This window comes from Micromys minutus, assembly GCF_963924665.1.
Source record: "Micromys minutus genome assembly, chromosome: 21".
Classification (NCBI taxonomy): domain Eukaryota; kingdom Metazoa; phylum Chordata; class Mammalia; order Rodentia; family Muridae; genus Micromys; species Micromys minutus.
The window spans coordinates 20,146,778-20,164,352 of record NC_137956.1 but is presented as its reverse complement, the minus strand read 5'-3'; the positions used below and the strand labels follow the sequence as shown (position 1 = coordinate 20,164,352).

The following is a 17,575-nucleotide window of genomic DNA, read 5'->3' as shown; positions in this document are numbered from 1 at the left end:
CTTGTGAGGAGGAGGCAGAATGGCAGATGATCACTCGGGCAACAGGAGCAAGGCCACTCAACTTCAGTGACCTGCCCATGTACGATGGATGCCCTGCACTCAAAACCTCCCAAACACAAGCAACCAGAAACAAGGGCACATACCTGAGACTGGGCACGTGAGTTAAAGCGTGATTCAGTACAGCAACCATCGGTGTGAAGCCTGTTCCGGCGGCCAGTAAAAAGAGATCTTCTACGTCCTGGAGTTTGGATATTTTAAAATTGCCCTCAGGACCACTTACAGAAACGAAATCTCCTAGAGAAATAAACAACACAAACTAATCAGACAACAAAACACAGCAAGATAGCTGGACGGCAAACAGGGACAGAGCCCTGGAAGTGACAGGGTTGGCCTGTGCTTGCCACATCCATGGGTACAGTGGAAAAGGAGCTGCAGAGGCCGTCATCAGACACCAATGGGTAATTAATACAAGGTCAGTGGAGAATAGATATCTGCTGTTCACACACTGGTTAGTAGGGTCAATCTTAGCAGGAGAAATTAGAAATAGATGTATTCTAAAGCCTTACACTGGGATGTGTCATCAGCTTCTCTAGTAATACTTGAAAAGGGGGACCGACTGAAACAAGATGAGCTATTACGAGTTTAATTCCTAAGAAAACAGCAAGATGAGGAACCAACTGTACTTGGGCAGTTGTAAAATGAGTGCCCAGTGTCTGTGGCTGACAGACAGTACATACCTCTCTCAGAAAAACACTGTCACCAGGGCTACATTCAGAAATCTCCACTGTTACTTAAAAAGTTAAAAAAAAAAAAACTGTTCATTATTTTGAACTTGTTTTAAATACTGTATTTTAAAATGTTTAGGTGCTTATAACTTCCTATGTTTTCCACCACAGGATAGTAATAGTAGTTTAAGGGACAATCATACTATAGGTGGATTACTAAGTCAACTTTCAGACTTCAGTGACAGGCTGCTCTGTTGCCCCAGTGTGAGCTAATGCTGATGAAGATATAGGAAGGGCATTTCTACCAGTAAGAGAGAGGAAAAAAATAGTAAAAATGAGATGAAGAAAATGATAAAACAGAGAGAAAGGATGAGAAACAAGGAAAGTGTTTTGAATCTCCAGAGTCTTTCAAGGTCCATTTCCTGACAGCCTAGTATGTGCCAACGGTCATGCTAGGTCCTGGAAATAGACAAAAGAGACAGCTTCTACCTGGAAGTGCCAGTCTTACAAACAAGCTGTGTGCCCACAATCCTTATCACAGAGCATGAGTGACGGTTACTAAGTGATTCAGAGGAGAAGGGTGGTTTCATAATTGAAGTGCCACTTTGTTGAGTCTCTAAAGGAAGGAATACAGCAAAGGAAGGGCCAACAGGCATTCTAGATGAGGCTCCGTTAGGAACCTAAGAATGAGGATAACAAACTGGGGGTTCACGAAGCACAAAAGTTAGAGAGCCCCGCAGGTCCTTGTCAGCCTTGTGGGGAAATGGGCAGCACAGCTAAAGCAGATCCACCAGAGGCTTCAAAACTGAGGAACAACAAAAGTAAGTCAACTTTCAGAGGAGCCTGGAAAGTTACTGGGATGCAGATGAAGAGAAAGATACCAGTTAGAGCATGTGTGAAAGATTGGTTAGAGGGAAAAACAGAAAGGATAACGACTTGCTTTCAGGGGATGGGAGGAAAGATGACATCAAACGTGGCTGATTTAATTCAGGGAATGAGCAAGTCTCCAGAGAAGGGCAGAGATGAAAAGAGATGTGGCAAATAATAAAGATGGAGGACACGGAACACAAGACAAAGAGAGGATGACTTCCACTGTTGACATACTAAGAGACTCCCACATAGAGACAGCAGGCTCTCTAACCAATCTATAGCACAAACAAGGCTACAAATGCAGCATTACTAACCAATCTGAAGACGATCAAGCTCTGGCGTGAAGAGTCCAGCAGGATAAATTTTGATCAAAAAGTAGATGTATTTATTTGGGGAAAAAACTGGTTCTTTAAAATCTGAGAGTAAGGAATCAGATACGGGTGTATATGGCTTTACTATTTCTGCACCTGAAAAAAAAACATCAAAACAAAGAAAAGTATAATATTTAAAAGCTCTTAATGAAGATAAAATACAAATCTTATGATGCTATCAGTGTGTACACAAAGCTAATGTACATATACCTCTAATGAGATGTTCCCTTACATTTACATACATCTCAGGGCTATAATTTTAATAAACCAATGGTTAACCATTATATAGTCTTTTTTATTGTTTATTAAATATAGTCTATGATAATGAATCTAAATAAGTGTATGAGCTTTGTAATGGGCTATAATAAAGTAACATCAAAATTTCCCATGGAAATATAATAATAAAGACAGACAATTCCAACAATAAGTCACATGTTTAGCAACGGTGAGTGATCACCAATGAGAGCACTAGGGAAGGAAAGGAGGCACTTCACCTTTAATTTTACATATTTTCAATTGTTTTAATGTTATAAAATTATTTTGTCATCCGAATAAAGCAATATAATCCTATTATCTCATGGGACGTATTATTTTTTAAAAGAAAAATGAAAGTACATAATACAGATTTTACCAGATTCCAGAGGAAACAAAGTCACCAAACATTTGAAAGACCAAAATTTTATACTTGTCTCTTATTAGCTCATATGACACCTAAAACTCACTGGTTAAAAACTATGCCAAAGAAGACAGCAGCTCATGCACAGTGATCTGGTGTCCATGAAGACGACGAGAAATAACTGACAGTGCCATCGTGGGACACCACCTCTACCAATCTCAGAAGGGAGTCTACAAGAGGGAACACTGCAAACACAGGCTGAAGGCAGGGTTCTGCAGCTTCAAGAGGCAAGAAAATGGTGGCTATCAGTAAGAACGGGAGCAATTTAAACAAGTAAAGGAAATTTAAGATGAAATAATGGGGAAAATCCACTCACACAGCAAGGAACATAGTTTTGAACATTGAGTACTAGTAACACACATAAGGAAACTGAGTACCATTACCCACTCATTCTGAATGTTATTGGTTCAATCTCATAAATGTGACAGCCCCTAGGAGATTCCAACGACACACATCTGTTCCTAGTGTTCTGTGACACTCCCTCCTTCCTACTGGAGACTCCACGTGTCCAGCAGCGCAGACACAGTCTGACATCGCTCACATCCACAAACCCTGCCATTAAAGCCAGGTACCCAGAAAGGCCAGTAACTCCCCAACCCCACCCAAGCCTCCGTTTCCCTTACCTGTGACACTGAGCTTGAGGTAAACATGTTGCCCAACTGGCACCTGAAGGTGGGTACTGGGAGGCAGCATCAGACAGAAAAGCCTCGTATCATGAGTAACGTCTTCCTTGGAAATTAACTGGCACTGTCTGTAGTACAAGCCTGGAAGGCAGTGCGGGAAGGTGAGGAACAGAAAGCCCACACTCCATCTCTGCTCTTAGAACTCCAACCTCACGGCTCTAAAACTCGTTAACTTTACAAGGCTACTTTCAATTTCATTTTCTAAAGTACTTTATAAACATATAAACACATATATAATCTGAAAAAATAGTATTATAATTTAATAAAGTGAGTATTATTTCTTCATACCTGTTTATAAACATATCTCAAGACACTAACATCTAATTTATTCTTAAGCTTAGTTTTTAAGTAACTTTATTTTAGACTTTATATTGACGATATTAGTTTTACATGTGAAAAGTATTTGATAAAGATGTTTACATTCTAAAGTTTTTTCTTTTCCAGTGAAAAAGTTTTGAAAGTTGAGTACTTGGAATTTAACAATCTTGTCACTGTTAAACACACTTAGCAACACACTCTGATAAAATAAAAATATGTATTATGTCTGTGTTTATATAGGTATATATATAGTACTTGCATATGAATAATAAAACATCTTAACTGTCTAAATTATTAAACAAACGTAACCTTTTCTGAAGTGGCAGCTGAAGGCAATGTTTTGCTATATATAGATTTTAGTAAAAAAAAAATCAAGTATTTCTATAAATACTGAAAATACTTTAAAAGCCATGCTTCTAAAATACTTTATACAACACAAAACAATTAACATTAAATACTTGTTATAGGAATTCTAAAAGCACTGTCATTTATAAATTCTCTTGACTATAGTTTACCCCTAAAGACGGATCATTGTTTATCTCCTGAGAAAATAGTTGCAGAAATAAAACTGATCAGTAACACATTTGCCCTAATCATCACTTTCTTTCTTTCCCCCTCTTGCTCATCTAATTGCATTTAACTTGGTATGGAAAGATTTACTCCAGATCATAGGAAGCAAAAGCCACTAAATCTAGCAATCAATGGCTAACAGAAAACTAGGATTTATATATAACTTTCAGAAATAATTTTAGCCAAAATTAAACCAAATTCTCATTTTCCTGTGGCTCCCAAAGACCCTGTCATCCAATCTTCCCACCTGTGACCTCAGGAGGTACGCATGTGTGCAGTCTCCTCTCTGTAGCACCAGGGAATAGGCTTGGGTCTGGCTACAGCCAGGAATATCATTCTAAAGTCATCCTGGAAGGCCTAACTAGTTCTGGACTAATGACAGGTTCAAAGGACAAAGCTCACCAACAGGTGAAACGAAAGTTCAAACTATCTCTTTATCCTTTTCTCTAGACAACTGGCTCTCAACCTATGGGAATCAATTCCTCTGGGGTTCGAAAGACCCTTTCTTCATAAGGGTCACCTAAGATGATCAGAAAACACAGTTATTTAGACTATAATTCATAATGGCAGCAAAACAGTTTTGAAGTAGCAAGGAAAATAATTTGATGGTTGGGGCCACCACAACATAAGGAGCTGATTAAAGGCTCACAGCACTGAGAAAACTGAGGCCCACTGCTCTAGACCTTTCTCAGACCCCAAACAGAGAATGCAACCAAAGGCTCAGATGTTGAATGTCTAAAATAGTCAAAAATTATACAGCACACAAAAACTGTCACGTGTAATATGTTCTGGGTTGCATCTTGAAAACACATGACTTTATAATGTTCAGCATTCTTTAGCTTCTCAGAGCATGACGCAGGGAGACAGGTGAGGCCTACAGCCCAAGTCTGCCCTCTTTTCTTCCTTCATCTTCACCTGTCATCAAGTAGGTTTACACAGAGATGCATGAATGAACATGTATGTTCAAGCTCATCCAACTTCTTCCATCAACAGTCCTGGGTACTCTTTAGATATAACTGGATTTAGGGCTATTGGGCAGGGAATTTTGAGGTTTCAGATCCTGGGAGAATGGTGTTGAAGAAGAGAAGGAAAAGTCCAGGTACCCCAATCTTAGCCTTGTCCGTTCCTGCTATGGGGGAATGGTATGACTAAATGGAAGACAGCCCTATGTGCTCCTCAAGTGAGAAACCCCAGGGCAGGCGCCTTCCTTTCTTCCCAGGCCGAAGGAACACCATGTTTGATAAAAACTATTCATCTTTGACTTGCAAATTTCTGCGCTGGCCATATGGATTTGCTATAGTAAGTATACCTTTCTTCAACTGTATGGAACCCACCAGGGAATGTGGGTTACTGTGACCCACAGACTTCCATGTAAATAGCATGGAAACAGCATTAGCAGTAGAACTGTGGGGCCGGCAGACAGGATGGAAAGTGTGGAGCCGTAGAGCAGCGCGGTGCAGTGCAGAGCAAATGGTACAAACTACTTCCGCGGGACAGCAGCATTTCCCACCTGTCAGGCTCTCGGCTTCATAAGGATAGACAATGGCTTAAGAAAACCTTCAGCTGAGACTAATATAAAATGGTAAAACAAAAACCTCTGTTCCAAGTACCTAACCTCTTTTTATAATATATATGATGTTGGCATGCTCAAGAACGCTAAAGTACTAATCATAAGATGACAACTAACACTGAAAATAAGTTATATTTTTCATTCTTAAAAACAGTGTTTCACAAAGCTATAACAGAAAACACCAGTAAGTCTCCAACAGAGGACAGACAGAAACAACCTTGTTAAGGGTCTGTACTACCTCAGTCAAGGCCAGGTTCTTACCCTTAACAAACTTTTAAACCACTAGGCCAATCTTATTTTCCCTGGTGGGAACAGAGCCCAGTGTAAGTTTAAAAGTTTGCCTAAAGTCACAAGGCCAGGACAGGAGATATGAGATGGAACAGGAAGTTATGGGCTATCCCAACTTGATAGGCCTTCCCAAGATGTTTGCCACCAGGGCAGAAGGTTTAGTGTCTTCCCAAGTGTAAAAAGGACATATTTGCAGATTGTCGGTGACTTCATCCTACTCTGACCACACAGTCCCAAAGCATTCTTTGTCCAGTTACCTAAATATTTTCTCATCTCCTAATTTATAATCTTTGATCTTTCATTCTTAACAAGAACTTCTTGAACCAATGTATGACTTTCAATTGTTACACATGTAAAAATGAAGTTTATAGAAAATAACTCAAAAGATACTAACACAAACTATTTAAAATTAGAAATACCTAAAGATGCCCATGCCCCAAACACCCATGTCCTACAGTACACAGCACAAGACATACTGTTAGAAGGTGACCTGCTCTAGAGCAGTGGTCAGGCCAGTTTCACCTTCTATGTCTGTGTCTAAGGAAGTGACCAATGAGAAGTGAGCCTGACTGCAGGGCACAGCGTCCTGAACATCTGAGAACAAACCATTCACATGCCATGAATGCTAATTAGAATTTCAAGACTGATAAAATAACTCATTCACGAGGTCATTAGCATTCTGAAGAAACAAAGGTTGAAGTCTTTACATATACTTTAACAAGAATTAAATTACCAAATATATTCTGCTGTTAATTATTCAGCTTTTCCACTAATTTTGAAAAGGCTCCATTTAACTTCCCCTAGTAGTACAGGGTCAGTACATTACACCAGGTCTTTCACACATAATAGGAATAGAATCACGATGCATTCTTGAAGCACAAAGAATGACAAGTGTTATTGGCACAAACCAATTAACACATTGGGGTAAAAGATAATGGAAAAGAACGTTCGAGTGGAAAGTTAAAAATAAACATTATTAAATTAATTCCTCTTTGTTTTAACTAGTTTTTGTTTTTGTTTTTTAAATATACCTGTCTGGTTTTCTAAATGGTAGTGACAAACCAGGTCTTAAGAAATACTCCTAAAGCCTACTAAAATGTTTTACTACCTAAAATAGATGGATGAGACTTGATTGCTTTACTTATGGCTTCATATTTAAATAATGGCCTTAAACCATGGTGGGGGCGGCTTTCTTGAAGGCTTGATTTAATAGAACCTCAGAAGCAGAACTCAGTAACAAGACTGTCTCTAATCTGAGTCTTGCTATGCCTTCCCATGCCAACACTGCTGTACTAAAGTACTTTAGTCCTTTTTTTATTAGCAAATGTTTAACTAAAAAAACAGTTAAAATCACTTTCACTTACCACATAACCTAGACACTATTATTTGCCATTAAAAAATAAAAACATTTACAATTCAAGACGATGTTTAAGCTATTTAGAGGCATATTACATAATGAAACACACAAATCCAAATCTTACACAAATGTTACCTCTAATTTGTTACTTCTGAGAAATATTTTTTGTTTTTATATTTTATTTTATTTGTTTTCTATGGACTAAGGCTTCTATTTTTGGACTTTCTTTTTTTGAGCTTCATATGATCTGTGAATTGTTTCTTGGATATTCAGAGCTTTCTGGGGCTAGTATCCAATTATCAGTGACTGCATATTATGTCTGTTCTATTGTGACTGGGTTACCTCACTCAGGATGATATTCTCTAGAAACATCCAATTTTCCTAGGAATTTCATAAAGTCATTGTATCTAATAGCTGAGAAGTACCTCCATGGTGTAAATATACCACAACTTTTGTACCCATTCATCTACTGAAGGACATCTGGGTTCTTTCCAGCTTCTGGCTATTATGCACATGGTGGAGCATGTGTCCTTACTGAATGTTGGAGCATCTTTGGGGTATATGCCCAGAAGTGGAATAACAGGAGCTTCAGGTAAAACAATGTCCAATTTTCTGAGGAACCACCAGACTGATTTCCACAGTGGTTCTCCCAGCTTACAACCCCACCAACAGTGGAGGAGTGTCCCTCGTTCTCCCCATCCTCGCCAGCATCTGCTGTCATCTGAGTTTTTGATCTTACCCATTCTGATTGGTGTGAGGTGGAATCTCGGGGTTGTTTTGATTTGCATTTCTTTGATGACTAGGGATGTCGAGCATTTCCTTAGATGCTTCTCAGCCATTCAATATTCCTCAATTGAGAATTTTTTGTTTAGTTCTGTAGCTCATATTTAATAGGACTGTTTGATTTTCTGGAGTCTAACTTCTTGAGTTTTTTGTATTAATTGGATATTAGACCTCTATCACATATGGGATTGGTAAAGATCTTTTCCCAAACTGTTGGCTGCCATTTTGTTTTCTTGACAGTGTCCTTAGCCTTACAGAAACTTTGCAATCTCATTAAGTCCCACTTGTCAATCTTTGACCTTAGAGCAGGAGCCAGTGGTGTTCTGTTCAGGAAATTTTCTTCTGTGCCTATGTGTTCTAAGGTTTTACCCACTTTCTCTTTTAATAGTTTCAATGTACCTGGTTTAATGTGGAGATCTTTGATCCACTTGCACTTGAACTTTGTACAGGAGATAAGAAAGGGTCTATTTTCATTCTTCTGCATGCTGAGTGCCAGCTGGACCAGCACCATTTGTTGAAGAGGCTGTCCTTTTTCCATTGAATGTTTACAGCTCCTTTGTCAAAAATCAAGTGACCATATATGTGAGGGCTCATTTCTGGATCTTCTATTCTATTCCATTGATCCACGTGCCTAACTCTGTACCAGTACCACGCAGTTTTTAGCACAATTGCCTTGTAATATAGTTTGAGGTCAAGGATGGTTATTCTTGCAGATGCTTTCTTGTTGTCGAGGATGGATTTCGATATTCTAGGTCTTTTGTTATTCCAGATGAAATTTCACATTGCTCTTTCCAACTCTATAAAGAATTGGGTTGGAATTTTGATGGGGATTGCACTGAATCTGTAGATTGCTTTTGGTAAGATGACCATTTTTACAATGTTGATCCTTCCAATCTATGAGCATGGGAGATCTTTCCATCTTCTGAGATCTTCCTCAATTTCCTTCTTCAGAGATTTGAAGTTCTTGTCATACAGGTCCTTCACTTGCTTAGTTAGAGTCACACTAAGGTATTTCATATTGCTTGTGATTATTGTGAAGGATATCTTTTCCCTGATTTTTTTTCTCCGAATGTTTGTCCTTTGAATAGAGGAAGGCTACTGATTTGTTTGAGTTAATTTTATATCCAGCCACTTTGCTGAACTTGTTTATCAGCTGTAGAAGTTCTCTGGTGGAATTTTTGGGGTCACTTAAATATACTATCATGTCATCTGGAAACAGTGATGTTTTTACTTCTTCCTTTCCAATTTGTATCCCTTTGATTTCCTTTTGCTGTCTAATTGCCCTGGCCAGTTGAATAGGTAGGGGGAGAGTGGGCAGCCTTGTCGAGTCTCTCTGATTTTAGTGGGATTGCTTCAAGTTTTTCACTGTTTAGTTTGATGTTGGCTATTGGTTTGCTGTATATTGCTTTTATTATGTTTAGGTATGGGTCTTGGATTTCTATTCTTTCCATGACTTTTAACCTGAAGAGGTGTTGAATTTTGTTAAATGCTTTCTCAGCATCTAGTGAGATGACCATGTGGTATTTTATTTTCAGTTTGTTTATATAGTGGATTACTTTGATGGGTTTCCTGCATCCCAGGGATGAAGCCTACTTGACCATGGTGAATGATCCTTTTGATGTGTTCTTGGATTCGGTTTGCATAAATTTTGTTGAGTATTTTTGCATCAATGTTCATAAGGGAGATTGGTCTGAAGTTCTCTTTCCTTGTAGGGTCTTTGTGTGGGTTAGAAATGAGTGTTATTGTGGCTTTGAAGAATGAGTTGTGTAGTGTTCCATCTGACTCTATTTTGTAGGATAGTTTGGAAAGTATTGGTGTTATGTCGGCAATAAATGTCTGATAAAATTCTGCACTCCACCCATCTGGTCCTAGGCTTTTTTTGGTTGGGAGGCTTTTGATGACTGCTTCAATTTCTTTAGGTGTTATGGGATTATTTAGATGGTTTATCTGGTCCTAGTTTAACTTTGTTATCTAGTATCTGTCTAGGAATTTATCTATTTCCTTCAGATTTTCCAGTTTTGTTGAATATAGGCTTTTGTGGTAGGATCTGATGATTTATTGAATTTCCTCAGTTTCAGCTGTTATGTCTCCACTTTCATTTCTGATTTTGTTAATATGGATATTCTCTCTTTGCCCTCTAGTTAGTCTGCCTAAGGGTTTATCAATCTTGCTAATTTTCTCAAAGAACCAGCTCTTGGTTTTGTTGATTCTTTGAATGGTTCTTTCTGTTTCTATTTGGTTAATTTCTGCTCTGAGTTTGATTATTTCTTGCTGTCTACTCTTTTTGAGTGTATCTGCCTCTTTTTGTTCTAGAGCTTTCAACTGTGCTGTCAAGTTGCTAGTGTGCGCTCTCTCCAGTTTCTTTTTGAGGCACCCAGAGCTGAGTTTTCCTCTTAGTACTGCTTCCATTGCAGCCCATAGGTTTGGATATGTTGTGCTTTCATTTCATTAAATCCTAAAAATCCTTAATTTCTTTATTTCTTCTTTGACCATGCTATTGTTGAGTAGAGCATTTTTCAGCTTTCATGTGTATGCGGGCTTTTTGTTTTTGATGTTATTAAAGATCAGCCTTAGTCCATGGTGATCTGATAGGATGCATGGGAGTATTTCAATCTTCTTATGTCTATTGAGGCTTGTTTCGTGCCCGACTATATGGTCAATTTTGGAAAAGGTGCCATGCAGTGCTGAGATGAAGGTGTGTTCTTTTGTTTTAGGATAAAATGTTCTGTACATGTCTCTTAATTCCAATTGGTTCATAACCTCTGCTAGTTTCACTGTGTCTCTGTTCAGTTTCTGCTTAAATAATCTGTCCATTGATGAGAGTAGGGTGTTGAAGTCTCCCACTATTATTGTGTAGGGTACAACGTATTTTTTGAGCTTTCGTAGGGTTTCTTTTATGAATATGGGTGCTCTTGTATTTGGAGCATATATGTTAAGGATTGAGAATTCATCCTGATAAATTTTTCCTGTAACGAGTAAAAAGTGTCCTTCCTTTTTTGATAACTTTTGGTTGAAAATCTACTTTATTCAATATTAGAATGGCTACTCCAGCTTGTTTCTTGGGGCCGTTTGCTTTGAAGGTTTTTTTCCCAGCCTTTTACTCTGAGATTGTGTGGGTCTTTTTCTCTGAGATGAGTTTCCTGTATGCAGCAAATTGCTGGATTCTGTTTATGTATCCAGTCTGATAGTCTATGTCTCCTTATTGGGGAATTGAATCCATTTATGTTAACAGATATTAAGGAATAGTGATTGTTGTTTTCTGCTATTTTTGCTTTTAGAGGTAGAATTATGTCTGTGTGTCTTTCTTCTTTTGGTTTTCTTGCTTAGTTATTTTCTTACTTTTTTAGGATGTAGTTTCCCTCCTTGTATTGGGTTTTACATCAATTATTCTTTGTAGGGCTGGATTTGTGTTCGGATATTGTGTAAATTTAGTTTTGTCCTGGAATATCTTGTATCTCCATCTATGGTGATTGAGAGTTTTGCTTGATATTGTAACCTGGCTGACATCTGTGTTCTCCTAGTATCTGTATAATGTCTGTCCAGGATCTTCTAGATTTCATAGTGTCTGTTGAGAAGTCGGGTGTAATTCTGATTGGTCTGACTTTATATGTTACATGTCCTTTTTTCTTTACTGCTTTTAGCATTCCTTGTTTTGAACACTTGTTTAATTTGAACACTTGTTGTTGAGTATTATGTGTCGGGAACAGTTTCTTATTTGGTCCAATCTGTTTGGAGTTCTGTAGGCTTCTTTTGTGCTCATGGTCATCTCATTCTTAAGGGTAAGGAAGTTTTCTTCTACAATTTTGTTGAAGATATTTACTGTGCCTTTTAGTTGATATTCCTCCCCCTCTTCTATTCCTATTATCCTTAAGTTTGGTCTTCTCATTGTGTCCTGGATCTCCTGGACATTTTGGGTTAGGAGGTTTTTTTGGGGGGGTTTTGCATCTTCTCTGTTTTGTCTATGTTTTCTATGTTGTCTTCGGCTCCTGAGATTCTTTCTTCCATCTCTTGTAGTCTGTTGGTGATGCTTGCATCTGTGACTCCTGATTTCTTTTTTAGGTTTTCCATCTCCAGTGTTGTCTCTTTTTGTGTTTTCTTTATTTGTTTCTATTTCCATTTTCAATTCCTTCATCTGTTTGGTTGTGTTTTCCTGTAGTTCTTTAAGTGATTTTTGTGTTTCCTCTTTAAAAGCTTTCATTTGTTTATGTGTGTCCTCTTGTGCTTTTTTAAAGGAGTTATTCATGTGCTTCTCGAGGATCTCCATCATCATTGTGCGGTATGATTTCAAGTCTGAGTCTTCTTTTTCTGGAGTGTTTGGCAATCCACTGCTTTCTGTGGGGAAGAGCTGGGTTCTGGTGTTGTCAGGTTGTCTTGGTTTCCATTGCTTAAGTTCTTTCATTTTCCTCTTGCCATCTTGTTGTCTGTGATTATACATGGTCTTGTTGTCAGTGACTAGCACCTGTCTCTTCTATAGATCTGAGGGCCCGTGGACTCAGGAAGAAAATTACTTATGAGTGTTCAGCTTTTAGTGGGCAAGCAGTGAGTTCTGGTAGCAGTGTCTCAGCTCTGTCTTTGTGGACTCAGGTGGGGGAGCTCTTGTGAGCCTGTTCTGGGAGCTCAGCCCTCTGACCACAGGTCCTGAGTACTACTGACAGGGACCTGGCTCTTTCTCTAGGCCAAAACGGAGCCTTTTCCAGATAGCACAGTACTTTCTGCTCTCTTAGAACTCCCGATGTGCTCTCCCTGGGCCTATGTGCCAGGCTCCCCTCTGGTCCAGGTGTGTGAGGACCTGTAGAGCTGAACTTCAAGCACTGCCTTTCCAGGGCAGTCACCGGTTATCACTGACAAGGGTCTGTGCCTTACTGTGGGCCTGTGTGTTTAGTCTGCGAGCATGGGCTTTCAGGACGGATCCTGAGTCTCTCTGTCAGAGGCCAGGCCCTACTGTGGGCTAGAGAGGCACCTTTTCCAAGAGCTCCACTTAGCCCTCTCTGCACTTTGGTTACTCACAGCTGTTTAAAACTTGTTTCACACTGTAACATAGCAGGAGTTTCTAAATTACACATTGCTTCATCAATTTGTATTGTGCTGATTTCTTTGTCTTTTTTCTTTAGTATAGAATAGAGTTTATTCAGGGGATGAGGAGGAGAGTTAAGAGGGTAGTGGAAGAAAAGAAAGGCAGAGAGAGAGAGACAGAGACCGAGAGACAGACAGACAGAGAGAGACTGAGAGATAGAGAGAGACAGAGAGAGACTGAGAGACTGAGGGACAGAGTGGAGTAGAGGCTGGCCATGAAAACATGAAAAAAGAAGGAGAAAGAGGCAAGGAGACAGAACAGGAGCAAGAAGGCAAGAGCAAGAGTTGTGCTGATTTCATATTCAGGCAATTCTCATAGAAATGGAAACAGGCTAGCAAGATATAAAGCATATCCAAGTTACCTTGCAAAGAAGAGCTTTCACCATCGAAGAGAGTAAAACACAGTGAAACATGTCACAGAATTTACTCATCTCTAGTAACTGTGAATGTTTTTCAAGGTGGCAGAAAACATGGATTAGTGGGCAAGGGCTAGGGTGGTGGTGGTCCAGGCCTGAGAGAAATGACTGCTCACCATGTTCAAGCAAGCATCTTTACAGGTGTACACTCCATGGTACATATGTGTGACAGCTGGTAAAAGGCCCTGGTGAAACTCACACAAAACATCAGCAAGTTAACGATAGTTCAACCTAATGATGTCCAGCTCTCCATCCTCCGAAGAGTGCTGCTTTTGTGAAACTATGGACCCTGCTGTCAGAACACTTACGTCTACTTTCTTCAGGTAGTCACTTAAGATCAAATTCATCCATCTGGACACCTGAAGCTCCCTTAAAGTGTGTTGTTTGGATTACTTGACGTACCCTTGTTGGCTTATGTCTTCCTAAGAGTTTATTTTATCTTATTCCTGTGCATGTTCTCGTTCCTTCCTAGAAAAATAATTCTGCTTCTGTTCTAGAGCATGGTGGCTAAGTCAGCCTTCAACACTGGACATCATTCAAAATCAGCATGTCTGATACAAACACAATTAATACAAATGTGTATTTATAATTGAGGAAGATTAATAATAATAAAAAGACACTGGCCATTGCCTCTAGTTTCTGACACAGAGCCTCCACAGCCATAAGAAGAGCCATAAAAAGTTGAACTTCAACTCTAGCCCTGGAAGTCTTTCTAATTTCCTAGTGATGGGTATGTTGGAAACAACTCCAAACCTCTTGGAATGTCCTGGGAGATAGAACCTTTTAGATCCTGTACTGACTCTGGATGGGGGCCTGAATGCTGAACTCATCAACAATGGCCAATGACACAGTACATCATGCTTATCTCATAAAGTCTTTACAGAGCTCTTAGAAAGCCAGAAAAGATTGCTGGACACATATCGGTGCTTGGAGATGGGGGGCAGATCCGTAGAAAGCATAGAAGCTCCACACCTCTTCTTACAAGTCTCTGTATCCTTTCAAATAAATGCATGAATATAAATGCTTGTCTAAATTCTGTGAATCACTCTAGCACTTTAAAAATATCCAAATAAAAACTCTGATGTCAGTTTGTTAAAGGTACAGAACCTGGGATCTATGTGCACCTGAAGTTTAGAAGGGTTTTGTGGGACAGAGCCTTTAAACTGTGGGGTTTGCATGAGCTTCACTTAGTATCAGAATTGATCTAGACTACAGGATACACAGTTGGTGTCACTAGGTAAGTGGTTGTTGGTGGGGAGAAATCCCCACATATTTTTAATGACCAGAGAAGTGTTCTGAGTAGAGTAGAAAAATTAGTTTGACTTTCCATTGCTTGTAATAACTTCAAATATTAAAAGATGATTAGCGAAATACAAAGAGTTACTATGTGAACCCACTAAATGGCTGCAATAGGCTGCATGTGTGCTTGGTTGTTTATGGCATAGATCCACAAGGACAGAAAGGGGAGATAAAATAATAAATGTTGGGAACCCATGAGGCAAGCAGATGATTGACCAAGCAGACCTTAGAAAGTAGAATCCTAAGCCAGAAATCTAAGCAGCAATAGTCTAGTACTTTTTTTAAAAAGTATTTATTTATTTTGTGTATATGAGTACACGGTCACTGTCTTCAGATAAACCAGAATAAGGTATTGGATCCCATTACAGATGGTTGTGAACCACCATGTAGTTGCTGGGAATTGAACTCAGGACCAATGGGAGAGCAATCAGTGTTCCTAACCACTGAGACATCTATCTTTTCAGGCCCCCACCCTCTAGATTGGCCTTTTTTTTTTAAAAATAGAAAACTCCCTCTAATACCTTGAGGTTAGCAGAATCTGTCACCTCTAATATTAGAATCAAGGAATGAGAAGTTTCTGCTTAAGTGTGTTTAAGAGACTCAGATGCTCTGCTACCCACTTAAGCTCTCTACTTAGTACAACCGTGCAATGGGCCCTCTCTAATCTGACTAAAACTGAAAACACTAGCTCTCTAGACAAGCTGCACAGGGTCTGTGAGTCGGGCATACTTTAGACCAAACTCCGTTCTCCCTCTTAGAGCAATGGAAGTATAACACCCACTGTCTTGTAAGGTAACTGCATTTGGAGACAGAGTCTTTTAAAAGTACTTACATTAAAGTAAAGGCAATAGGTGTCCCTTTCCAGTAAGAGTGCTGCCCTTTGAAGAAGAGAAAAGCTAAGATACACATAGACACAAGGAAGATCACACTGGCCAAGGAGAGAGGCCTCAGATTTGTCTAATTTTGCTAATACTGTGAATGGACTTAAAAAAATCCCACAACTAAGAGAAAACAAATTTCTGATCTTAAGCCACATGGTTAGCAGTCATTACAGGATCTTAACTAACTAAAACAGTATTCTAAGAGAAGAAAAGAAAAGAAATACAAAACAAAAAATGAAAACCAAAAACAGGGGAAAGAAAAGGATGAGGCTAAGTCACATTTAGAGAACTATAGCTTTCTTTGAAAATACTGTTCCTGCTAGCTGCTTACAAATTCTGGCATTAGACTTTCCCTTAGAGAAACCACTCAGTTGTACAGGAAATATACTGGCAGCAAGCCCAACCCTTCACACACAGCTGTTAATCAGATGAAACAGGAGCAGACACTTGAGAATCAGAAATAGCAACAAAGCATCTGGTGTGAAACATCAAAACAAAGGACAAACAAGACCATGAGACAGACAGGTCACAGAAGGGGGAAAAGAAACCCCTGGAACGTTATCTGTTACTCTTTACAATGATGGGCTAGTGGGATAGCTCAGTGGTTAAAGGTGCTTGCAGCAAATCTGACAACCTATACTTGATGCCAGGACTTAATGGCAGAAGAGAATCAGCCCTACAAACTGTCCCCTGACTTTCAAATGTGTATCTCACAACACACACACACACACACACACACACACACACTCCAAATGAACAAACAAACAAAAACCTTTAAAAGAAGACATTAAGATCAAGAGTACTGCGTACCTGTATCTTTCTTTGGGATAAAGGAATCATGTTTGTCCAGGGGATCACCAAGACATTTCCAAGAAACATTTTCTTTCTTTTGTAGGACAATCTCTATTTTTCCAATATTCTCAATAACCCGTACTAAAATGAAGAGAAATTCCATTTGTTTCACAAACATTAAATGTGAGGTTTTATTTTAAAACTAACTTTTTTCATGCAGTCACACTATGCTATTGCATAATGATGTTGATAATTAATAGAAAAATAAGATTTTGTTCACTTCGTAAAACTGGTTTCTATTTTATTTGATGTTACATCAGTTTATTTTAGATTCAGATTGATTTCTTTCAAACCATCTTATGAAGGCCAGATATTGTATGTGTGGCTTTCAAAGGAACACATATACAATACAGATCTAGCCAACAGCTGAAACACATGTCATGCTGAATGGACCCACAAAACCAAATTTGATGTTTTCCCTTTTAATATTTTTAGTTAAAGCTCAGAAGTCGATATACATGAATTTAGAGCAACACTGACGCTGAAAATATAAGAACAGACTCAAAAGAATCAGTACCTAGGAAGTGCATGAGAGTCCCTTTGGAATCTCTGACCACTGAGAACCTTCTAGATGTTCTTCCTTTCTCAGTGACTAGAACAGCTTCACGTGTGGGGCCAATAATAAAACGTAAACTTTTAGTCTGATGAGGTGAATGTGCTTTCAAAGTTGTAACACATAGTATGTACTTTTGCTCAGTGTCTATTCTTCCACACTGTGAACTGGGCATCCACTTGATTGCATAATGCTATGACAAGTGTTCTTGTCTATGTGCCTATAAGCTGCACGTGAGAAGCAGGGCAGGAAGAAACCACAGTAAGGAGACAGGAATATTTTAAGAGAGA

The 17,575-nt window shown here is 39.0% G+C and overlaps 1 protein-coding gene across 2 annotated transcripts in view; it reads right to left on the bottom strand.

Annotated features, from left to right (window-relative positions):
* Nucleotides 1-17,575, bottom strand: part of CYB5R4 (cytochrome b5 reductase 4) — a 53,597-nt gene that overhangs the window by 9,347 nt on the left and 26,675 nt on the right. The window contains exons 10-13 of one of the 2 annotated variants that reach the window (XM_080933933.1): nucleotides 16,691-16,813; nucleotides 3,266-3,406; nucleotides 1,910-2,062; nucleotides 144-294 (exon numbers count right to left, since the gene is read on the bottom strand). In XM_080933933.1, the coding sequence (XP_080790059.1) occupies nucleotides 144-294; nucleotides 1,910-2,062; nucleotides 3,266-3,406; nucleotides 16,691-16,813 (568 nt within the window). The remainder of the gene's footprint in view (nucleotides 1-143; nucleotides 295-1,909; nucleotides 2,063-3,265; nucleotides 3,407-16,690; nucleotides 16,814-17,575) is intronic. The other variant, XM_080933934.1, reaches the window with a different exon arrangement.